The sequence below is a fragment of the Podarcis vaucheri genome (genome assembly GCF_965113315.1).
Source record: "Podarcis vaucheri genome assembly, chromosome: 17".
Classification (NCBI taxonomy): domain Eukaryota; kingdom Metazoa; phylum Chordata; class Lepidosauria; order Squamata; family Lacertidae; genus Podarcis; species Podarcis vaucheri.
This window is the reverse complement of record NC_138755.1, coordinates 7,481,170-7,506,755: the sequence shown is the minus strand read 5'-3', so window position 1 is coordinate 7,506,755 and position 25,586 is coordinate 7,481,170. Positions and strand designations below refer to the sequence as shown.

Genomic DNA, 25,586 nt, shown 5'->3' with positions numbered 1-25,586 from the left:
TCCCTTCAGTTATCTCTTTCATTTTAATTGCTGGCTCACACATGCATGTTCGTCACAATGACTGCAGCATCAGGTGGCACTTTGAAAATGAGTCACCATCACAGGTTCAACTCCACAGGGAGAATGTCCTCCTCACCTCAGACAAAGTGCTTTTTGAGGTCAGTTCACACAACCAAAGCCGGTCTTTGCCACGGGCATCAGCATCCCCACAACAAGTTTTCCCACTGCCTTGCCGTATTTCCCCCCTACAATTCATCACAAAGCAAGCTTGAGATCTGCCTCAAGGAAACTCAACCGTGTGTGTATGTAATGCATGCAATGGCCTTGGCTCCAGTGAAGTGTGATATCCTTCTAAACCTGAAGACACAAGCAGCATTTCATGTTCAAACCAAGGCCTCTTCTGCTACTTGTGCCGTGTAAACACACCAAGAGTTGGCTGCAGCAGTGCTGGCGTGCTAATGCTACAGGTACAGCAGCTGAGGGCCCAACTGGCAAATGAAGCTGGTTGGGCAGAAAAGAAGAAGAAGAAGAAGAAGAAGAAGAAGAAGAAGAAGAAGAAGAGGAGGAGGAGGAGTTTGGATTTGATATCCCGCCTTTCACTCCCTTTAAGGAGTCTCAAAGCGGCTAACATTCTCCTTTCCCTTCCTCCCCCACAACAAACACTCTGTGAGGTGAGTGGGGCTGAGAGACTTCAAAGAAGTGTGACTGGCCCAAGGTCACCCAGCAGCTGCATGTGGAGGAGCGGAGACACGAACCCGGTTTCCCAGATTACATGACTACCGCTCTTAATCACTACACCACACTGGCTCTCAATCAATTTTAACCCACCCAGCATCAAGTTTAAATCAAGCCATGCACTAAACAATATGGCAGATGCCACACACGTGACAGAACAAGGTGGCAAAACAGCAGGGGAATTCTGGGCAGGGTTTGGGGGCAGACGTCCAGGGCTCCTACAACGCAGAATAAGCAGACCGACCCAGACAAGGCTGGCTTAACACATTTTTTTAAATTGATCTTTATTAGTTTCAATTAAAAAAAGAGAAGTCTATATATACAGCAATATTCAATACCAAAGCTGGAACAAAGAAGAAAGAAAAGGAAGCTATGGAAAAACAAGTACATAATTTTATACAATTCTTCTGTATGAATATAATAACAAATTGTCCTTTATGTTCCTACAAATACAATTTCGTAAGAAGGGGGGGGGATTTTCTATAAATAAACTTTTTAAAGACTTCCAATTTTTTTTGTTTACTGTGTCTATTCTTTCCGTTATAACTCGCAGGGCTTACCACATTTTGGAATAAGTGAAGTACTGTAGTACACTTTACCATCGGAAGGCGAGAGGGGGCAGCAAAGGCCATTAAGTCCAGAGTCTAAAATTACCTAGCTGCGCCACTGTGGCTGAACCATGTTGGAATGGTTGTATGTGAGAAGGTGCCATTTGTGAATGGCAATCTGCCCCTATAATTCCCTGCAAGGAAACAAATAGCACTCTCAGGGATGTTCTAAGCCTGACCTGCCTCCCACATGCCATACCCTCCCACATTTCTCCCATGAAATAGGGATGTCCCCTTCCATAATGATAATTTTACTATTTATACCCCACACTTCTTATTGAGTTGCTCCAGCTACATCAGGCAGCTTCCAACATATATAAAAACATAGCAGAACATGAAACATTAAAAAAAACACTTTCCTATACAGGATTGCCTTCAGACGGCTCGGGGGTTGGATAACTCCAAACCCTCCAACATTTCTCCAATGAAAATAGGGACGGCTTAAGGAAAAGTGGGACATTCAGGGATCAAATCAGAAATCAGACAGCTTTTCTAAATCAGGGATGTCCCTGGAAAATAGGGACACTTGAAGGGTCTGACAGTCTAGTTTACTACCTGCAAGGAACTGTGTGTGTGTGTGTGTGTGTGTGTGTGTGTGTGTTTAACATCATGTACCATTTAAAAAACCCTGCAGTCTAAGGTAGTACATTCTTCTTCTTGTTGTTTAGTCGTTTAGTCGTGTCCGACTCTTCGTGACCCCATGGACCAGAGCATACCAGGCACTCCTGCCTCCCGCATTTTGGTCAAACTCATGCTGGTAGCTTCAAGAACACTGTCCAACCATCTCGTCCTCTGTCGTCTCCTTCTCCTTCTCCTTGTGCCCTCCATCTTTCCCAACATCAGGGTCTTTTCCAGGGAGTCTTCTCTTCTCATGAGGTGGCCAAAGTATTGGCGCCTCAGCTTCACGATCTGTCCTTCCAGTGAGCACTCAGGGCTGATTTCCTTAAGTATGGAGAGGTTTGATCTTCTTGCAGTCCATGGGACTCTCAAGAGTCTCCTCCAGCACCATAATTCAAAAGCATCAATTCTTCAGCAATCAGCCTTCTTTATGGTCCGGCTCTCACTTCCATACATCACTACTGGGAAAACCATAGCTTTAAGTATACAGACCTTGGTTGGCAAGGTGATGTCTCTTCATGGATCACTGCCTTGCTGTGGCGAAGGGGCTTGAGTAACTCAGAGAAACTATGAGCTATGCCATGTGGGGCCACCAAAGATGGACAGGTCATAGTGGAGAATTTTGACCAAAAGTGATCCACCTGGAGGAGGAACCGGCAAACCACTCCAGTATCCCTGCCAAGAAAACTCCATGGACAAATACAACAGTACATTCTACCACCGCACAATTTCACCTTGTCATTCTGTTGCTTGTATAGACCTAGACTAGGCCGCAGTCGCAAAATCATCAAATACTGATCAAAGAGTGGCCAGAAGTAAGGTCATGTCTATGTGCGTGTGAATCAGCCTTAGGCCAGGTGGCAGAATGAATGGACAATACTATTCCATACTGAAGGCGGGGGAATCACATAGTTCAGTGTTTCCCTAGGCCAGGCTTCCACAAACTCACCCCCCCCCAGATGTTTTGAGACTACAATTCCCATCATCCCTGACCACTGGTCCTGCTAGCTAGGGATCATGGGAGTTGTAGGCCAAAACATCTGGAGGGCCGAGTTTGAGGAAGCCTGCCCTAGGCAAACAATTAACTGCAAGTAGAAAGCCAGTGCAGCAGGTACAAACTCAGGCTAGGAATCTTTCTTCCTGTGATCCTACTCTTCTTCTTGCATAGATGTTACTCCAACACATCGTTCACTGTTGTTTTTAACGATGTGGTAAATTGTCTCTGGGCTCGGTGATTCCATGCTAACTTCCAACACATTTGCTTCCCCTTCCCAAGAGTCTTAGGTGTCTATAAGACTTTGCTGCAACAAACTAAGGTTATAGTGTGCATATAGCCTTCAAACACATTCAAAGCACATTATTTCCGTCAAATAATTCTGGGTGCCATAGTTTACACCTCAGAGGGTTACATTTCCTAGCAACCCTTAACAAACTATAATGCCCAGAAGTCTTTGAGGAGAAGAATATAACTTTACAGGGATAGTGTGTACAGCCTCCAACAAGGCTATCTGGATATGATTTGTCCCTCTGATGTCAACACCAGGCTAAGCTGAATGTGAAGCACATCCAAAATTCCTTTTTCTGGAAGGAGGCAAACAGAACCTGGGGCAAGGGAATCCCCCTGTCCACCCTCATTTCAGTGGGGGTTGTGCTAGAGATTGAGAGTGGACTGTGACCCAGGTAAATGACCAAGGAGGATGTGTCATTTAGTGTATCTGCCCAAAGCGCCCATTTCCCCCTCAAATCAGCTCCATTCTGGGTGGGATATTCAGGGCCAATGCAAAATTTCGTTTTCATTTTTGTTTATTTGGAAACTGCCAGGTGGATTATGACCAGAATATTTATCTGCCATCCAAATTTCCAAGCAGATATGCCAAGGGTAGGTGGGAGATTGGGAGGTTCGGTGGGGAACAACAGCACAAGGGGCGGTCTTATTTTTCTAGAAAAAGAGGTGCCGGAACTCACCAGGAATGCCTCTCTTATTCTCTTATGAAGGCAATGGCACCCACCTGAGAGGTGGCAGAACAGAGTTCGGGCTGGAAAAACCCCCTGACAAGGGGTTATGCTTCAATACCACATTACCGCACCAGTATGTTTCTTTCCACAGTCGCTCCAGGCAAAGAGATAGGTAAAGACTAGAATGACAATTCAATTCTCTGGAGACAGAGCCTCCTGGTTCCCTTATATGCTGTTTTTCTCTCACACCCAGGGCTGAAGTGAGAGAAGCGATGGAAAACAATAAACGAGTGTAGCTATGATTTGACAGTCATAAGTCCATCCAGAAACAAGACCACAGCTAAGACAGAAATAATTAAAAGCGTGAAGTTTCATTTTAAAATACTTAAAATGATTTCCCTGCCAATGCCAATATACAACATTGTCTTCATAATGCTCTTTTTTTGGAGGGAGGGGCACAGTGCTGTAGCTGAGAGAGAGAGAGTGGCTGACAAGAAGCCTGCAATACAGCCTACTATTAATATTTCACAGGGCTGCACCAAGATATTTTGCTGACTGAGGAAGAGCACCAAATGGTGCCCACCAGTCAGGTACAAGCTATTTTGCCACCTGGTGTGGAAAATCCTACAAGTCTCTTTTCCTGGAAATTATGTAGTTGTTAAGCTTTTGTTTAGGAAGACCCCCAAACTGCTAAGCTTTTTAAAGGAAAACCCTAGTTGTTCAGCTATTATTATTATTTATTTTTTAATTGACTTGCCTAAGATCCAGGACAAAGCGCTGCCTTTCATAAATTCCCCCCGGACATCAATTCTGTCTCTTAGCATCAATTCCAGCCATTGCTTGTTAACTTACCACAGTGGTCATGTAACCACTTGGCAAGCTGGTTATGCATGCCGTCCTATCTTTGTGGGTGAGGACAGATTCTGCACACTTCCATGCCTCAACAGAAAACTAGAGGCGGCTTCTCTTTTCTTGCAAGGTGTTGGGTTTTTGGTTTTGTTTTTTAAGTTCTGCTTGGCATGGAAACTGTTTATCATCAATACACACTACATAGATATAATTTCAGTATTCAGAAACACCAGTTCCTTATTCTCAGAGTCTAATGTGTCTATTAACCTCAGCATTTCAAAATACTGAAGGTGCAGTTCAAATTCCACTTGCCATTCTACTTAAATCAAGCTGGTTTCATTTGCTATCACTTGACCCGTGGTTAGCCCCAGTAATGATCTTATCTGTCAAATCTTTACTAACTGCTGGTGTTAAATTCAAGGCAGCATTTCAGCAACAACTTGGAAGCATTCATTTAGGCACTAGATCCTGCAGCTACTTGCTGCATACATTTAATAATCTGGGGCAGGGGAAGTGAAGTGTTTGTCTCCAATTACGGCACATTAAAAGGTGCTCCTATCCATTTTGAGATCAAGAAACAGACTATCAACAGCTGAACCCAGCCTCCCCCAAGCTGGTACCTTCCAGATGTTTTAGACTCCTCCCCCCACTAGGCCCTGGCCAATGAGAGTTCCAGTCCAAAACATCTGGATGGCACAAGGATGGGAGAGGCTAGTATAACCTTAATACCCCACACAGTGTCTTCTATCCTTCTTTTGTAAAACCTTCCTCTATGTGTGTGTATCTTGGCATAATTTCATACATTTGTTCATTTTAAATCCATCACTATCTCCAAGCTCTCACAGCAGCAGCCAGCATTGAGGCCTCTACTCACGCAAAATACCTGCCCAGGCCAAGCGTGACAGTTCCTACATGCAGGCCTGCAGCATATACGGTTATATTTTGTAGTGACTTTTGGCATGTTGCTGAGAATACTCAGAAATATTCAGCACAGTCAACATGTGTTGAGCCCTGCTGATATCGCTGGTTTAACACGTGACTGTCTCAAAATGGGTGAGCTACAGGTTCTGAGAAACCAGAAAGAACTGAAATGGCCGCATGGGAGAAGCTGTGGAATGCAGATTTAAAATTTACAGCAGAAGGAAAACTACATGAAAATGATGTATAGATGGTATTCCTTTGGCGATCACTCGTAGCCGAGTAAGATTGTCTTCCATAAACATGGTTTTAACAGTGAGTCAGTAAGTGACTATGGGAGCCAATTCTGGATCCACACATCCTTCCACAGTAGGGACATTGGTTTCCAGGCGGGAGTTGATCTCGGTGTGGATTTGCCAAGCGTTACTTCCTCTTAGCACATTTCTCCCTTTCGTCCTGAGTTTGAGCATCTTCAAAGCCCATGACACCTTTGGTAAAGGCTGTTCTCCAACTGGAGCGCTCGCAGGCCAGTGTTTCCCAGTTGTCAGTGTTTATACTACATTTTTAAAGACTTGCCTTGAGAGAGTCTTTAAACCTCTTTTGTTGACCACCAGCATTACGCTTTCCAGTTTTAAGTTCGGAATAGAATACAGTGGTACCTCGGGATGCGAACGGGATCCATTCCGGAGCCCTGTTTGCATTCTGAAGCGAATGTAACAAGCAACGGCGTGTCTGTGGGTCGTATTTTGCTGCTTCCACACATACGCATGACGTCATTTTGAGCGTCTGCGGATGCGCGAGCAGCAAAACCCGGAAGTAACGCACTCCGTTACTTCTGGGTTGCCGCAGAGTGCAACTCGAACGCGCTCAACCTGAAGTATATTCAACCCGAGGTATGACTGTAGTTGCTTTGGAAGATGATCATCAAGCATCCGTACACAGTGGAGGAGCTTCATGCTCCAGCACCAGGGGGGTGGGCAGAGAGCAGGCTAGCACATGTTCCGGGGTGGGGCACACCGCCCACAGGGGCGGGACGTGCATTCTGGGGGTGGGGCGCCCAGCGTGGGCAGGAGGCAGCCGCAATGAAACCCCACCGGGATCGCGTTGCCAGGGGCAGTGCACTCCCCCCACTCTCCTCTTCCTCCGCCAGTGTCCACACAACATGACCAGTCCAACAAAGTTGATGTTGAAGAATCATTGCTTCAACACTGGCGATCTTTGCTTCTTCCAGTACACTGATATTAGTTCGCCTGTCTTCCCAAGTGATGTGTAAAATTTTTCGGAGACACCGTTGATGGAATCTTTCGAGGAGTTGGAGATGGCGTTTATAAGTGGTCCATGTTTCACAAGCATACAGTAAGGTTAGTAGTACAATAGCTTTGTAAACAAGCATTTTGGTTTTCCTGTGAATGTCCTGGTCCTCAAACACTCTGCACTTCAGTCAAGAGAAAGCCGCATTCGCAGAGTTCAGGCGATGCTGGATTTCGCCATCAATGTTGGCCCTTGTGGAAAGATAACTGCCTAGGTAGGAGAAGCGATCAACATTTTCCAACATTACACCATTGAGTTGGATTTGTGGCGCTGCAGAGGGGTTATTTTGTACTTGTTGGTGCAGCACTTTGGTTCTTTGGATGTTGAGTGATAGGCCAAGCTTTTCATAAGCTTCTGCAAAGATATTTAGGATGGTTTGGAGGTCATCCTCTGAGTGTGCGCACAGTACGTTGTCATCAGCATACTGAAGCTCTATGACGGAAGTTACAGTAATCTTACTCTTTGCTTTCAGCCTGCTCAGCCTGAAGAGCTTTCCATCTGTTCAATATATGATTTCTACTCTGGTGGGGAGTTTCCCTTTGACAAAGTGTAGGATCCTGGCAATGAAAATAATGAATAGAGTTGGGGCAATAACACAACCCTGTTTAACACCAGATCCCACTGTGAATGGTTCACTTTGAGAGCCATTGTTACCTGCAATTGTTGCTGTCATATTATCATGGAGGAGCTGAATGATGTTTACAAATTTATCTGGGCAGCCAATTTTCAAAAGGATAGTCCACAGGGTATTTAACCCCTAGTGGCTTAGCAAAAAGGTATAAATCAAAATCAAACACATGCTAGAAATGTAAAGAAAAAGAAGGTACTTTGTCGTGGTCTTGTAAAAGAGCAAAAGCTTTCTGGGAAATGGTTTATAATGAATTGAAGAAAATGTTTAAGATAACCTTTAGCAAAAAACCAGAAGGTTTTCTTCTAGGGATAGTAGGTACAGAGATGCCAAAAGACCAAAAAAAAAAAAAAAAAAACCTGTTTATGTATGCTACAACTGTTTTTTTGCCCAGAGGTGGAAAGAATATGCAGCACCAACCAACGAAGAGTGGCTGGTTAAATTAATGGACTATGCCAAAAGGGCAAAACTAACAGGTGTCATAAGAAACCAAGAAGGAAAAAAATTAATTAAAGACTGGGGAAAATTTGTGGAATATCTGAAAAATTCTTGTATGGAAGTAAGTTCATTAGCAGGACTAAAGTAAAACAAGCAGTTAAACATATTATCCAGAGAAATTAAACAATAACTTTAAAATGGATTAATGTGGAAAATGCAATATGAAAAACTAAAATAAAAAAACCACAAGAAGGGGGAGGAAAGTCAAATATGCATGTGTATTGGAATTGTATGTGAGCTGTGTCTTTGTGATTTGTATGTCTGTAAATTTTGGAAAACTAGAAAAATAATAAAATAAAATCAAAATGAACTGCAGCTGCCATACTTTGCAAAAGCAGTAACAAGAACCAGTCAATTTTGGATTTCTGACCCATACAGTACATTATTGCTGTTCTCCCTTTGCCATTAATTCTGCCTCTTCCCTACAGCCTACCATGCTCAGAAAATACATGTTCATGAAGTTCATTAGATGTGGGAGGCTAGAAGCATCCCACTCCAATAAGTGCAAAATTCTCAACAGCAGAACATGGGGGCAATACTTGAGAAGATGCAAGATACAGATCCCAGTACATAGAGCCAATAATAACATAAAGGTGGAAGAAGGAGATATAGTTTGACATGAATGTCTTCATAAAACACAGATTTCACAATGAATTCACATGCTAAAATTCAATTAAGCATTATTTTCTCCAGGGAAGGAAGATATCTTCAACCTATCTGGGTGGCAAAGAGTAACATTACAAACATTCAGAGGGAAAATATTTAAGACACCTGCAAAATAGTGTTTGATGTATTTCTGGACAGCCAATGGCCAAGTATGTATACAGTAGTACCTTGGTTCTCAAACGGCTTAGTTGTCGAACAAATTGGCTCCCAAATGCCACAAACCTGGAAGTGAGTGTTCCGGTGTTATGGAAATTACGGGGGGTAGGGGCACGTCTTTAAAGTTGTTAAATGTTACAAATATTATGCATAAATGTGTCCTTTCGACTTGACAGCTCAGGGAAGTTACCTAGCTTTAAAAATCATATAAAATCAACTCCTTTGCCAGTTTCCTTCATTCCGCCACCAATTTGCTTCATTGGCCAAGGACTTGGAAACAACTTGGTCCCCATCAAAATCCCTAAAGTGGGAGGTCACATATTCACAGGAAGGTACTCATAGGTGTCAATCGCTGGGCAAAGGCACTCCTCCAGACTTGCCCAGGTGGCAGACCATGCAAAGCAAGGTTCTATTGTCCCATTGTGCTTAGAATGTACTTCCCAATACATATCCTGTATCCACCTGTTGCCCCAACACATTCCTCCTATGTTAATCAGGATGTAGCAATGATGTAGTGATGATGCTTAATGAACTGTATGCTGGGATAAGATAGAAACTTTTAAAAGTCCTTGTCACCCCATCCTCGGGGTGCAAAATTCCTCTTTGAACCTGTTGCGCAATAAACTTTGGTCTACAGCTATTTGGTGGCTGGACTCCTTCCTTTATTCTGCCGACGAGCTGGGTGACTGAGCAGCCTCGCACATAGATTTTTCCATAACATCCGGTTTGCGAGCGTTTTTTGGAAGCTGAATGTCCGATGCAGCTTCCGCGGCTTCCAGTTGAGTGCAGGAAGCTTTTCGAACAGTTTCAGGAGTCGAACTGGAACGGACTAAGTTTGAGAACCAAGGTACCACTGTATTTTATTTATTAAGTTTATTAAATTTGTATCCTGCCCCTCTTCCCAAAGGAGCCCAAGGCAGCAAATGCATCAGGATGAGCGACCCTATACTCTTGAAGCGCCGGGCAAAAAATTCGCCGTCGGCTCCCACAGGGCTTATGACTTCTACAATATTGTTGGGATGCCAATACAGTAGTACCTCGATGGAAAATAAAACCCCAAGGTGGTTGTCGCCAATGGAGGCAAAAGCTGTGAAAAAGCTCAATATGGAGGCCAAATGGCCAAAATATTGGGAAATTTTGGAACAGGAGGGAGATAAACTGAAATTACAGAGTCATGAGAAACTGAAGGTTAAAGTACGAGATTGGCTCCATTATTACCAAATAATGGAGGTTTACAAACAGGACAGGAAAATTGGCTTCCAGGTGGAGAAATCAAAATTAGAAACAGAACTGTTAGAACCCAATACTAAGAATTTGTCAAGAATGTACAACTTGTTGCTGAAATGGAATACACAAGATGAAACAGTGAAATCAGCTATGATAAAGTGGGCACAAGACATTGGTCATAACATTATGTTTGCTGACTGGGAACAGTTGTGGACCACCGGCATAAAATTTACGGCATGTAATGCCTTAAGAGAGAATATTATGAAAATGTTTTACAGGTGGTACATGACCCCAGTCAAGCTTGCAAAAATTTACCACTTGCCTGATAACAAATGTTGGAAATGTAAAGAAACGGAAGGTACCTTTTTTCATCTTTGGTGTACGTGCCCGAAGATTAAGGCTTTCTGGGAAATGATATATAATGAAATGAAAAAGGTACTTAAATGTACTTTTCCTAAGAAACCAGAGGCCTTCCTCTTGGGCATTGTCGGCCAATTGGTGTCAAAGAAAGATAGAACTTTTTTATGTATGCTACAACAGCAGCAAGAATACTCATCGCAAAGTATTGGAAGACACAAGATCTACCCACTCTGGAAGAATGGCAGATGAAGGTGATAGACTACATGGGACTGGCTGAAATGACTGGCAGAATCCGAGACCAGGGAGAAGAGACGGCGGAAGAAAATTGGAAGAAATTTAAAATTTATCTTAAGAAATATTATAAAATTAATGAGTGTTAAAATGTTGTGGTTATAGAAAGTAAGGGATTACAGCTGAAAAAGATTAAGTAAAATAAAAGAAAAGGAAACATTTGGATAAAATTAAGGGGGAGGATTTGCTGAAACAAATTTGGAAATTGGAATGCAGAAAGGTGAGGTATGGGGAAGTCGATGAAGCAAGGTTTAAGAAAAAAAGGATTTGAAATTATACATGTTTGTTTGTTTTTGTGTGTGTATGTTTGTATTGTGTATTGTGTGTGTTTTTATAATTTGTGAAAATTCAATAAATATTTATTAAAAAAAAATACAGTAGTACCTCGGGTTACAGACACTTCAGGTTACAGACGCTTCAGGTTACAGACTCCACTAACCCAGAAATAGTACCTTGGGTTAAGAACTTTGCTTCGGGATGAGAACAGAAATTGCGTGGCAGCGGCAGAAGGCACCATTAGCTAAAGTGGTGCTTCAGGTTAAGAACAGTTTCAGGTTAAGAACGGACCTCCAGAACAAATTGCGTTCTTAACCCGAGGTACACTGTAACTAATAAAAACTATCCTCAAAATATTCAGTACTTTGTTCATTTTCCCTTTATCTTACACTCTGGGTGAGTTTTGCAACCTGGGCAACGTGCCAACACCATTTGCACCATTCTGTTAAAGAGGCTACATTGGAACTGCACCACTTGCTGGGTACTTGAATTTTGGTATTTGATAGCAAGTTAACTCAAACTGGGATTCACCTATAGGGCTGCCATATGTCCGGAATTTCCCGGACATAGTCTGGATTCAGCCCTCATAAACGGTGTCCGGGCAGAAAATCACTTTTTTAAAAAATGTCTGGGAAAATCCAGCTGTATGGCAAATTTCCTTTAAAATAGCTCAAAATGTTTTTTTAAAAAATGCAAAAAAGCTCAACAACTTTGGTCAGAATTAATAAAAGCTCAACAACCTTTGTGTTGGGATTTTCACTTTTTGAAATAAGGCAACCCTACCTAACAAAGGTACAAACAGCAAAATATAAGCTATTGATATATGCACCAAAGCAGTGAAAGTGGAACTGTACAGAATGAATGCGGGTAATTTCAAGACCACTGTAGAGCACTGGCAAGGCTGGGGTTCTTTTAAACTATAGTTTATATAATATTTAGCTAAAATACACAAGGCAAATACATAAATAAAACCTGACTGAGATATACAAACAAACTAAAGCAACAATAAGCAGGGCTTTGTAGATTTTTTAAAAAGCCTATGAAAATAAATAAAATTTATTTCTTTGACAGGTAAACTGGCCTGGCAAACTAAGGCAGAGAAATGAACAAAGCAGTTTTTGAGGAAGTAGCTAAGCAGGTCTCTGGAGGCAAACAAGATGAGTCTTGCAGTTCTTTAAAAATGAACAGATCAACAGTGGTATTAGCTTTCTCTGTTGGCTGTGTGTGTGTGTGTGTGTGTGTGTGTGTATACAAACAAATCCAAATGACAAGAAATGGGATTACACCAAAACATTAGGAAGAACTTTCTGGTGGTAGGAGTTGTTTGACAGTGGAACAGACTCCCACAAGACTTTCATTGGAGGTTTTTAAGCAGAGGTTGGATGGTCATCTGCCAAGGATGGGGGTTGGACTAGATGACCCTCAGGGTACCTTCCAGCCCTACAAGTGTATGATTCTATCATTTACGGAGGTAGAAATTGTGGGTCCAAAAGGCACATACCTAACATTTCTATGCAGAACAATTCTTCAATCAACAAGGGATTTGACACAACTTCTCTTGGCATTCTAAAAAAAATTGTGAGGGTTTTTTCTTTTTCTTTTTTTAAAAAAGCAGATTAGGAGGCATTTCCACCATGTGGGTACACACTTCACTGAAAACCTGTTTCAAAATCTGGTAACCGATGAATCACTGTCGAGCTGGGAGGAGGTGTGAAGTCAATTTCCACAGGTGCACCATCTTATATCACATGTTGTTTTAAAAATGACATTAATCTTCCACTGCCATTTTGAACAAGTTTTTGGTACTCTGGCAAACCCAAGTTCAACAAAACCATCATATCTGAATGATATGCACATGTGAGGCGTTTCCTTTTAATCTTTCAAACACAAGAGTGGGTGGCCGACTGTCATTTTCTAAAAGCTACTTGTGTGTATGCATTTTTGAGAAACTGACAAGCAGCTAAATAAATGCCCTCGCACAGTTCAAATATGACATATCTATAGCATGGTAATCCTAATTAATTGGTTGGCATCCATCTGTCTCAGGAGACACTGGAAGAAGAGCGCGCCTTCAGGGATGAAGTCAACCAACTTGGGGAATTGCAGCACCTGCCGTGGCTGCACAGGCAGAAACAGGACCTCTTCAAAACCTAGTAAGTGACCAAGGAAAATGGATGCAGAAAGCGACAGGGCTCAGTTCCCCAATTTTCCTCTCTCTCTCTCTTTCTCTTTAGCGAACATAACAACATTGCCATCTCTTACAAAGATATATAACCACAAGATTGGGGGCGGGGTTAGCATAAGGAGCCCTTCAGCAAGTTAACACAACACTCAGTCTTCGCAATATTTATTTTAGGGAACTACTCCTACATATTCAGGCTCACTGCACCTGCTTTTCATTTTCTTTTTAACACAGCAACCTCTAAATGCATACAAATGAAACAAGTCTCAGATCCCAAACCGTTCATTCCCAAACCATGTGCCATTGTGCACCAATTGTGCCACTGAGGGAACTGCTTTGGGCTGTGAGAAAGAGCATTACGTAAGGCGGCTCTGGTGGTGAGCCCCACTCACCCACGAGGCTGCCTATTGCGTCTCGCCTTGCTTTAGGGATATAATGGGAATAAATATTTTCACCATGCTGGGCCCACCTCTTTCTAATCAAGCTGCAGCTGGGAGCAGGTTATTCCATTGTATCAAGTACAAATGGAATTGTCTAGGCCAGGGCTGGCCCACTCAGAAAGCATGCCGAGGCAGCTGCCTCAGGTGGCAGGTCTACAGGGGCAGCAGATCCCAATGTAGACCTTTATAGGCCAGCCTTTCTCTACCTGCTGCCCTCCAGCTGTTATACTGAAGGGAGCTGAAGTCCAGAACAGCTGGAGGCCACCAGGTTAGAAGAGGCTGGACTCGTCACACAGGAAATCCCTTTACACCAGGTCAGACTATTGGTCCATCTAGCCAAGTGTTATTCCCACTCTGGCGAGAAGCAGCCGACATCCTTCCCATTAGTGTCATACCTCGTGTTACGTCCGCTTCATGTTACGTTCTTTCAGGTTACGTCCCATGGCAACCTGGAAGTACCAGAAAGGGTTACTTCTGGGTTTCGCCGCATGTGCAGACGCGCAAAATGACATCACACACATGCGTAGAAGCGGCGAAACGCAACCCGAGCATGCGCAGATGCGCCACTGCAGGTCGCGTTCCTTTCATGTTGCGAACAGGCCTCTGGAACAGATCTCGTTCACAACCAGAGGTACCACTGTACATCTATCAGATCATTTTAAGTGGAGGTGCCAGGGACTAAAACCTGGGCCTTTCTGCATCCAAGACATATGTCCAACCACTGTGCTTGCTGCCTTCCCCATTAGGTGCAGCAGAAGTAGCTCACAGAGGCTGCCCGCTACCTCTCTGAAGGAGTCACTATGTTGGGCTTGCCCCACTCCAGCCAGGAGGTGTGTCCAGAACAGTGACTCATGCAGAAATATAGGGAGAAGCCTTCTTTGAAGGCAAGTCATTCTTATTCTCTCTTAAAGGAAACCCTTTTCCCATTTACACTCCCCTTACATTTAGAAGAATGCATAAGGAGCTGACTGAGCAGGGGGGGGCCCCAAGCACAGCACATAAAGATCCCAAACGCACACAGCAAGGGGCGCTTTCTAAGGAAGTCCCTCTCAGCAGTACAACACATGTTGTTTTATGCTGTTGGGTCACCCATCTGCTAAGGAGCAAGGAAAGAGAAAACCCCACCACCCCATCATGATCAGAAGATTACAGTGGTGCCTCGCAAGACGAAAAGAATCCATTCTGTGATTCTCTTCGTCTAGCGGTTTTTTCGTCTTGCGAAGCAAGCCCATTGACGGATTAGCGGATTAGCGCTATTAGCAGCTTTTAGCGGCTTATCAGCTTATCGGATCAGCTGATAAGCGGCTTAGCGGCTTAGAAAGGGGGGGAGGGGAAAAAACCCGCAGGAACTCGCAAGACATTTTTGTCTTGCGAAGCAAGCCCATAGGAGATTCATTTTGCGAAGCACCTCCAAAACGGAAAACTCTTTTGTCTAGCGAGTTTTCCATCTTGCGAGGCATTCGTCTTGTGGGGCACCACTGTATCTGACTACCACAGCATCATGAGGAAGGGCAGTGGGGTGGAAAGCGGGGGGGGGGGGGGAGAAGGAGGAAGCACTGAAAACAAATACAGTTGTCAGGAGTGGGTGCCAGGAGCAGGTTTGTAATAACTCACACAGCTTCAGTGAAGTTAACTTTTTATTCAAAGAAACTAGACAGCCAGAAGGCCAGGCCTGCAGAGCACAGCAACTCTTCCAGGTAGAACTTGCCCCTATGTGAGGACTAAAGGTCCTTGCCTTCTCATAGTTGCCTAAGCTTCCTCCTTCCCTGAGTCCTTCCCATGCAACCTGAGACTCTGTTGTATTACCTGTCTTTGCTCCACCCTCTTCATACCTCTTCTGGTTCTGGGAGACCAGGGGTGAGGGGAAGCCCCCCAGACTTCTTCAGCAGCCTGCCTCATCTCTTCCTCTTAGCTCCTCTCCTCTACAGCCTCTGGTTCTGGGCTGCTCTCTGCCACAGCCTCTTCCTGCTCACTGATCCTTGTTGCCCTTTCAGTTTCTGACACCTCATCCTCTGCCCCCTCTTCTCCCTCTGGCCACTCATCGTCATCCAACCACCAATCCCCTGGGGTTTCATTGGGGGTTTCCCAGCTGGTGCCTCCCATCAACCCTCTGGATCCAGTCAGTTCATAAAAACAGTGACTAGCTAAGAGAAAAAGTCAGCAGTGACTCAGATATGAAGTAAGTGCTCCCTGATAGGCAGGAAGAGGGGTGTTTATGTACCAAATGGTCTTCGAGAGAAGGCATGTTCACCGCCAGAGCCATGCTGAGGGACATCAGAGCAGCACAATCACTCTTGTGGTAAAAGCTGCACCTCTCACTGCTTTCACATGGCAATGCTCTCCGGAACCCAATTACACATGAGTGTTAGTAGCTTCTCTCTGCAGGCACCCTAATCTCACCCCATCCATAGCACACAAGGGTGGCTCTCTGAACACAGGGACACCACTGCTCCATTTCCGTGCTCCCTCTGCCAGTCCTAAACTACCCTCAGAACTGTGAACATGCAGGCTACCTCCAAGATCAGCGAAAGAAAAGGCAGGCACGCTTGGAATGTGTACGGTGGAACAGCAAGTGCAGGGTCTGAAGAACTGGGGATGCCGTTCAGTGGAGCTCAAAGCTCTTCTTAACTACAGACTTGTGGCAACATGATATGGCTAAAATTGGATGGAGTCAGGATTGGGGCGTGTATACTTCATTAACCTCTCCCCCTCCCCTTCATAATGAAGACAGACCATACCTACTGGTTCAAACCAGAGGAGGGCAGTTGCAGGAGAAATATCTTTTTCAACAGTGGCCCAATTATGAAATGCTTTCTCCAGAAGGGCCTGCCTGGCACAAACATTGTCATATTTTTGGTGCCAGGATGGGACTTATATTTACTCCAATCCATTTGGCTGTGGAGATTTTCCTCTTCTGGAGGGGTGGGCTTTCTTAGGTTTGTTGTTTTAATGATGAGTCAGTGTTGTGCAACTGTTTTAAGTAAAGGTAAAGGGTCCACTCGTGACCGACTCTGGGGTTGCGGTGCTCATCTTGCTTTATTGGCCGAGGGAGCCGGCGTACAGCTTCCGGGTCATGTGGCCAGCATGACTAAGCTGCTTCTGGCGAACCAGAGCAGCACACAGAAACGCTGTTTACCTTCCCGCTGGAGCGGTACCTATTTATCTACTTGCACTTTGACGTGCTTTCGAACTGCTAGGTTGGCAGGAGCTGGGACTGAGCAACGGAAGCTCACCCTGTCGCAGGGATTCAAACCGCCAACCTTCTGATCGGCAAGTCCTAGGCTCTGTGGTTTAACCCACAGCGCCACGGCTTTTAGCTACAGCATTTAGTATGACTGCCTTTAAAGGTGAAGGTAAAGGACCCCTGACAATTAAGTCCAGTCGCGGACAACTCTGGGGTTGCGGCGCTCATCTCGCTTTACTGGCCGAGGGAGCAAACATTTGTCCACAGACAGTTTTCCAGGTCATGTGGCCAGGATGACTAAGTCACTTCTGGCAAAACCAGAGCAGCGCACAGAAATGCTGTTTACCTTCCCGCCGGAGCAATACCTATTTATCTACTTGCACTTTGACGTGCTTTTGAACTGCTAGGTTGGCAGAAGCTGGGACCGAGCAACAGAAGCTCAGCCCGTCGCGGGGATTCGAACCACCAACCTTCCAATCGGCAAGCCCAAGAGGCTCAGTGGTTTACACCACATGTATGACTGCCTTTACTCTATTTGAATTTTTATTGTATGCATTCTGTATTATTTTTGCTGTATTAATAGAAGTTACCTTGAGACCCTTGTGGCATAAAGCATTGTTGGTTTCCTTCTGTCTTAAGACAATGGAGTGCGCCTCCAGCGGTGAAGTCAAACCACTGTGTTAGGAGGCCAATGTGACCTCCCAGGAGCACAAGCCTAGGCAATATGTATGGAGGTCCTGGGCTGCCAAGAAGACAAGATGCCCCTCTCAGCCTCACTGATGTGGTCCAGAGGAAAGCAGAGCAATATGTTTAGCGCCAGCTTGGCTGCAGCTGTTGCCAGGAGGAGACATACGAGAGGCTATCCAACCATCTTAGGGACTCCACTTCAGATTTGTGTAGTCCTGAGCCTTTTTTCTTTCGAAGGCAGCAAAGGTTTAGAACAGGGGTCAGCAAACTTTTTTAGCAGGGGGCCGGTCCACCGTCTCTCAGACCTTGTGGGGGGCCGGACTATATTTTGCAAAAAATATATATGAATGAATTCCTATGCCCCACAAATAACCCGGAGATGCATTTTAAATAAAAGCACACATTCTACTCATGTAAAAACACGCTGATTCCTGGACCATCTGCAGGCCAGATTTAGAAGGCGATTGGGCCGGATTCTAAACCCATGGTTTCCCTTCTCCTAGATGGGCTACCTGCGTAGGCTGACGAACCCCATCTGCCCCTCACTTCCCTCCACAGCAGGTGCAGAAACTGCCTTCTTGATCATTGCACCCACAGGCATAATGTGGGGAGGCCCGGGAGGCCCATGACCTTGGGTGCAGATATTGGAAAGGGCGCAAGGGGGTGCAACCAGGCACTCCCACAACATGCCCCCTCATTCGCCAAGCCACACGTGGGCTGGGCCTTTAGGGCTGGGGAAGCCCCTTGTGGCCAGTGAAGGGATGCCCGCACATCCCACCCCTGGGCGGGCAGAGAGGAACTGGGTGGGAGAACACTGCCGCCACCCACCAAGAAGAAACAAGAGGCTCTTGCAACCTCCTCCTCCTTTGCAAAGGGGGACGCCACAGGCTGCCAGGTGGGCACCCGCAGCCGGGTAGGGGCAGGGCATGAATGACGCGTGACAGGGATTTCTGCATGGTGTGCTTGCTTTGCGCACCCCCCCAAATTGTGCACCTGGGGCAATGGCCCCCCCTGGCACCCCCACAATACGCCACTTTGGTGCCACAGCCCTCAGGTCTTCCCTCGTCATGGGGTGCCTTCAAGCCTCTTTCTTCCTCCTTCGCCACAGCTCAGACTGCAACAGCTCAGTTAGAAGTGAGGGCTTGGGCTGGCACGGGCACCCTCCGTGCCCCATCTCTCAGGCACACACACACGTGCACCCTAAGAACTTGCGCTATACGGTTCGTTGGACCGACTATTGGCCTCATCTGTTTAGTCTGCCTGAGCCCGTCTTCTCACGCTGGGGAAGTCCCTAACTCACGAAGGGTTTGAGACCCTTTGGCAACCTTCACCTGGTTTAGCCGGCCAGTTGAAGCCCTTTCCCAGGGTATGGCCACTGTCACATGCTGACAGCTCCTAGGAGCCACAGGTGCAGGATGAGGACCAAAGGTGGACAAATTACCCAAGGAGCACAATGCGTTCCCCGCCAGAGGTACTACCTAACACTAAATAAATTACCCTAACACTAAATAAAAGAATAATAACAATCACCACAGGCCTCTCTCATCCAATTCCCCACAGTGGCCAACCAGGCATGGAGAAGCATTGGCCTTTTGTAACTGGTCCGACTCTCCTACGAGTCACTTTCGCGTACTGCATTCTCCCTTCTACATCCTTGTAGAGTGTCTTCCTGGAAGCATGTCAGCTGTTGGCAACAGTCCCATAGGAGTCAGTCAGGGGGGCTTTCTCCCATGCTGCTGCAACCCCCAGCCAGCCATGCTCCCAAATTTCCTCCCACCACAACACCAGATTTAGGGTGGTGCAGGCAGTTCCACTGCACAGGGTGCTAAGGTGAGGGCATCCAAAAATGAGAAGATCCAAAAAGGAGAAGATCCATTTGCGGGGAGTACGCCAAATTTTGGCATCACACAGGGTGCCATATTCCAAAATAGTACTATAATCTGCCCCATCCATCGTGTGTGTGTGTGTGTGTGTGTGTGTGTGTGTGTCCCACCAATTGCGGACTTCCTGAGAATGGTCTGAAAGCAAAACAATAGTTTCTAGAGCAGAGAGGCTGAGATACACGCTGCATTTGCAACATATCCAAATCCCAGCCTACACTTACCTGTGTCAAATAGCCATCCTTGAAGGTGAGCCAGTCAATGCAATGCTAGGGTGCTGTAACTAGGACTGGGGGAGAGCTCGCAAAGCATTGGAAGACTCAAGATCTACCCACTCTGGAAGAATGGCAGATGAAGGTGATAGACTATATGGGACTGGCTGAAATGACTGGCAGAATCCGCGATCAGGGGAAAGAGACGGCGGAGGAAGATTGGAAGAAATTTAAAATTTATCTTAAGAAATATTGTAAAATTAATGAGTGTTAAAATGTCGAAGTTCTAAGGGAAATGGGGGGTTACAGCTGCAAAAGATTAAGTAAAAGAAAAGAATAAGGAAAAATTTGATAAAATTAAGTTCTGTTAGGATTTGCTGAAATAATTTTGGAAATTGGGATGCAGAAAAGGGAGGTATGGGGAAGTTGATGAAGTAAGGTTTAAGGAAAAAGGGATATAAAATTATACATGTTTGTTTGTGTGTTTATTTGTTTGTTTATGTCTATTAAAACTTTGTAAAATCAATAAAAATTTTATTTTTTAAAAAAAGGACTGGGGGAGAGCTGGGTTCACATCCCCACTCAGCCATGGACCTTACTGGGTAGTCTTGGGAAGATCACTCCCTCTTCCTCTCCCAACTCAGAGGGCTATTTAAGAGGAAAGTCGGAAGAGCCATGACCACCACCTGGGCACCTTGGAATATTAGCAAGTTAAAAATGTTTTGCATGCATCAGCTTTGCATGTGCTCACCCCCACAACTTGAGTATTGTATTTGGACTGTGGGACCCTATCTGGCCTGGTCTGTCTCTCCAAGAGACTTAATGCAGCAAACCTAGCTATCAATAAGAAGTCCTGAGTTCAAATCTCACCTGTGCTATCAACACACTAGATGGCCTTCAGCAAGTCACACTAATATTGTTTGTTTGTTTAGGAGAGGGCTGCTTAAAGCTAATAATATTGGGCCTACCTCAACCTCATTATTGTAGGAGTTACTGTATGAAAAGTGTCTAAAACGCTACAGCACCGACATATCACATTAAAATATTATGATAAAGGATTACTAGCTTTATAATTACTACATGAAAATGGTTACAAGTCATGAAGACTGTTGCTAAATTCAAGTCACATTTAAAATAATGTAAGGCATACTATTTATATCTGCAGCTCCACAAATAATATCGAAGCCACAGTATAATTAAGGCGTAGGGGTGATATTTTCTTTGTAGCATCGTGAAAACAGTAGGCAAAAAAACCCACGTCAGTCAATACACTTCATCCACACTTGATCAAATGGTACAGGAGTGCCTTTTACCAGCTTCTGTCATTTCTGGTCAGGAATAGCCTTATGCCCGTGACTCATCCACTGGCTACCTCAAAGTTGGATTGCTGCAATGTGCTCTATTGTGGGGCTGCCTTTGGGGCTGATCTGGAACCTGCAGTAGCGACAAATGTGGTGCCTCGGCTACTCAATGGATTACATTATTGTACAGATATTATTACCTAAAGGAGCTCAATTGGCTGATCATTAGCTATCAGGCTAGGTTTAACTTCCTGGTTCTGGCTTTAAAAGGTAAAGGACCCCTGACAGTTAAGTCCAGTCGCGAACGACTCTGGGGTTGTGGCGCTCATCACGCTTTACTGGCCGAGAGAGCCGAAGTTTGTCCGCAGACAGTTTTTCCGGATCATGTGGCCAGCATGACTAAGCCGCTTCTGGTGAAACCAGAGCAGTGCATGGAAAAAAGCTGCTAGGTTAGCAAGAGCTGGGACCAAGCAACAGGAGCTCACCCCGTCGCGTGGATTCAAACCACTGACCTTCCGATTGGCAAGCCCTAGGCTCAATGGTTTAGACCACAGCGCCACCCGCGTCCCTTTGGTTCTGGCTTACAAAGCCCCAAACAGCTTGGGACCAGATTGACAGATTGCCTCCTCCCATATTGCCCTGTCTGATCAGTTGAGGCCTCTTGGTTGTAGAACATTGTGAAGAAGTGCATTTGGGGGTGATCAGGAATAGAGTCTTCTCTTGGTGGCTCTTGATGGCATGTCCAGCTGGACACCAACACTGATGGTGTTTGGGTGCCTTCTGAAAATGCATTTGTGACCCTAAGATCTTTGCTGGTGTCTAGTTCCAGAAGTGGTTTTGTGTTGATTTGCCCTGGATAACTGCTGTGTTTTAGTTTTGAAAATATTAACTGTTTAATGTTGTAACCTGTTTGATGGATCATTGTATTTTTCCTGCTATGTAGCATATGAAAGGCAGTATACATACAAGCCCAAAGTATGGTAAGGACCATTGGTAAAAGAAGGAGGAAATGCTTAAACCTATCGCCTGGACAAATAAATTAAACAATGGTTGGCTTACATGTGCAGAAGCACAAACCATAGTCTGGATTTTGAACTCTGATTAGTGCAGAACATGGTTAGGCATGATGTCTGAAGAGATACAGCAAAAGATGTCTAGTGGACACCACTGAAAGATGGCACTTAGTTTCTAACAGTGCAAATTCCAGGACTGAGACTATCTGGAAACACTTTCAGACCCGGGAACCCTATGGCTTAGTCCTGGGAATCTGTAGCTTTATGTTGGATGAAATTCTCTCTTCACATGGTCAGAAGCACTTTCATCACTTCTCATTTCATATGCTTCAGGACAGCCTGGGCATTGCATAAAGACACCGCAGATGGGCCTACATAAATTAATGAAACCCTACTCCAAGATTATATGAGTGATGGTGACTTTCTCTTCTCCATCAAGGAGACTGCAAAATGAGGTAGGGGAGGTTATAGATCACTGCATTATTAATTGAAATTATTATTAATTGTTGTCGTCATCATCATCATCATCATCACTATTAGATTATCCACCCATCATCGGAAACCCCCAGAATGGATTACAGCAAAATAAAATAAAATACAGAATAAAAACAGTTCAAAACAAAATACAATCGCAAATAGAACTATGGAACTAGCTGTTCATATGCAGTCAACTTTTTGCTATTTCATATGTCTCTTAGCTTCCAATGTCTACCAATGTGAAATAAAGAGAAACAGATTTTCTCATTTATCACGTTTATATCCTCACTTTCCTCCAAGGAACCAAAGATCCATTTTATCCTCAAAAGAATCCTGTGAGTTGGATTACACCAATGATGGCTGGCCCAAGGTTTCCCAGCTAAGAAAAGATCTGAATTTGCCTGGGTCACCCCAGTCCCAGCACTCTAACTAGTACAGCGGCCTTTGCCAGCCTGGTTCCCTTCCAGATGTTTTGGATTACAACTCCCATCAGCCTTCAGCCAACATGCTGCGGTCCAAAACACCTGGAGAGCACAAAGTCGGAAAAGTCTGCACTACACTTTCTGCATCCTTTCATGGACCCACTGCAAATACAGCTCGGGAAATGGTTTCTTAGGAACAGATTGCTTACAAGAAATGATGGGCTTTGAAAAAGTTTTGTTTCCATTTTTAGAATGCCTCGCCTTCACTAAGCACGTTGTCCAGCCACGGGGACTTCTGCTGTTTCGCTTTTCCCTTCCACATGAGCTGAGCATCCCCGTAGCTTTATCTCTCTTGTATCCTTCCTTGCTGCCCGGAACAGTATGCAGATGAATGGACTGCACTACTCTCTGGGAACCTAGCATATGCATACATTGTCATGTCCCCATAATTCCAATAGACCATAAACACCTTTCAAGCTCTGTGAAATAAGAGAGACAAGGCTAAACAACTGTTAAAGCTAAGTATTTTTAAAACATATAACTAGAAGTGTCTGGACATGTGGAGAGGTTGTTTGTTACCTCCACAGCTCATACTGCCTGCAAGGAGCCAAGAGAACAGTCTATTGATTCAATTTCCGGGGGGGGGGGGGGCCTCACAAACAGATACCAGCCAGGCAGAACCTGCTTAGGCCCAGAGTCCATGGGGCTCTGGGTGGGTGCCCCATTCTGTGCCTCTCATCATATCCATACCACTCCAGTTGTTAGATCTCATTCATGTCACAGTCCTAATTCTTCTGTGCACACAATGTGTGCTATCAGCACACAGTGCTTCACAGAGCATTTGTGAAACTTCTGGAGCAGCCAAGCAAAATCACTAATGTCAAAGGTGTGGTGGGTTGGCTTTCCCTAAAAAGCTTTAGCAACTGGATGTTTCCATTGCAGTCTTTTGTTGTTCAACATTTCCTGACATCCAAAGTGGGGAAGTGGGAATGAAATGTAGCAATATAAGACACCTTGGCTTTGGAATGTTTTCACAATCAAAGGCTCATCCAGCACCCACTCCAAGTCTTCCTCGACACTTTTTTGATCCCCCACCCTCTCAACCTTTTTAGTGTTTGTCAATTGCTCTATTCCATTTGGCTGCTGTCAGGCTCAAGCTGTAGTTTACTCTACGCATTAAGGTTTATAAAATAATAATGTTTGTAATGTTGCCCTTATAATGTACTTAAGGCGTAGGGCAGAAATCTAAACAAGTTATTTAAGTAAATAAATGTAATAATTCTACCCCTATTTCTCCTTTGCTAGTGCCCTGTATTTAGAGTGGAACTTCCTCGGGGCAGGGACTGCTGCTTGTCATTTTTGCATGCTGCCAAACACTACATAAACGGACTCCAGCCTGACCCCGCTGGGAAATTCTTCTATTCCTAGGACTACAGCCTCAGTCTCTTCAGTCTGGCTTTGCCCCAACGGATGAAGCAGAGAGAAAGGAGGCGGAAAAAGGAGCCTTCTCCCAGATCTCATTTTCAGCAAAGCCAAATGAGGATTCGCAGGCGCCGCTGATCTTTCCCTGGCGCTGCCCAGGGACGCGCGTGACCCCACAGCCCACCCGGGGCAGGCGGCCCTCGACTTCCCCGCTGGTCTTCGGCCATTCCGTCCCCCTTCCCACTCCTCCCCCTGCGACACACCAGAAGATCTGCTCGGGTCTGGCGTGCGGGGAGCGCGCCCCCCTGGCACCAAAGGAAAGCGCCGCTCGGTTGGCACCGAGCACACCTGCGCCCTGCAGGAAGAAACGAGCCCGGGCTGGGCTTCTGCTCGGAGGCTCCCCCGGGATGGCGGAGGAGAGCGGCGGCGGCGACCAGTGGCGTAGCGTGGGGGGTGCAGGGGGGGCCGGCCGCACCGGGCGCAACATCTGGGGGTTAGGGGGCGCAAATCCACGGGTTAGGGGGCGCAAATTACTTGCCTTGCCCCGGGTGCTGACAACCCACGCTACGCCACTGGCGGCGACTGCCGCCCTGTCTCTCTTGCCCATCGGCCGGCCGGCCGGCCTCCCTGCGTCGGCGGAGAGGGCGCGCGGATTGCGCGCCGCATCCCCGGCACCGCGGCAGGCTTGGCCAGGGCGGCGCGGGCTTCGCTTCGGAGAGGAGGGAGGGAGAAGGGACCCGCCGCGCGCCCCGATTTACCTGGAGCCGCCTCCGGCGTATGATCCCGGAGTCGTCCATCGCTGGCTGGCCCGAAGAGCTCGCCCCATGGGCGCCGCGCGCCTAGTGCCAGCCGAGCCGAGGCTGCGCGCCTCCCGTGCCGCCTTCCAGGCCGCGGCTGCGCTGCGCTGGGCCGGCGCTCAGGGCGGGGCTGGCCAGGTGGGCTGCGCGGAGGGGGCGCCTCGCCCGCCCGCCCGCCCCCCGACTGCGGCACAGCCCCGGCCTCGCCTGGGACGCTTGGCCCGGGGCGCGCCGGGCGGATCCTCTCTCTGCGCCGGGGCAGCAACGCCGCGCCCCTGGGGCTCGCCGGCTGCATGCGCGCCCGAGGCTGCCGGAGCTGGAGCGGCGGCACAAGGAGGCGGCGAGGGCGGCGGCCGCCCCTCCCCGGCTCCCGCTCCTGTGCGCCGCGGGCGGGGCCGACGTGCGCTCCGACCTGGCGGGGGCAGCGAGAGGATGCGGCGCCCCCTCGCCGGCCAAGTCCGGCCTCCTTAAC

General features: G+C 46.2%; 1 protein-coding gene across 2 annotated transcripts in view; it reads right to left on the bottom strand.

The window, feature by feature from the left end:
• The window catches only part of MAST1 (microtubule associated serine/threonine kinase 1), a 98,481-nt gene extending 73,279 nt beyond the window's left edge, over positions 1-25,202 (bottom strand). For both annotated transcript variants that reach the window (XM_082205375.1, XM_082205377.1), the window contains exon 1: positions 25,076-25,202. In XM_082205375.1, the coding sequence (XP_082061501.1) occupies positions 25,076-25,114 (39 nt within the window). In that variant the 5' untranslated portion in view covers positions 25,115-25,202. The remainder of the gene's footprint in view (positions 1-25,075) is intronic.
• Between the last annotated feature and the right edge of the window lie 384 nt (positions 25,203-25,586).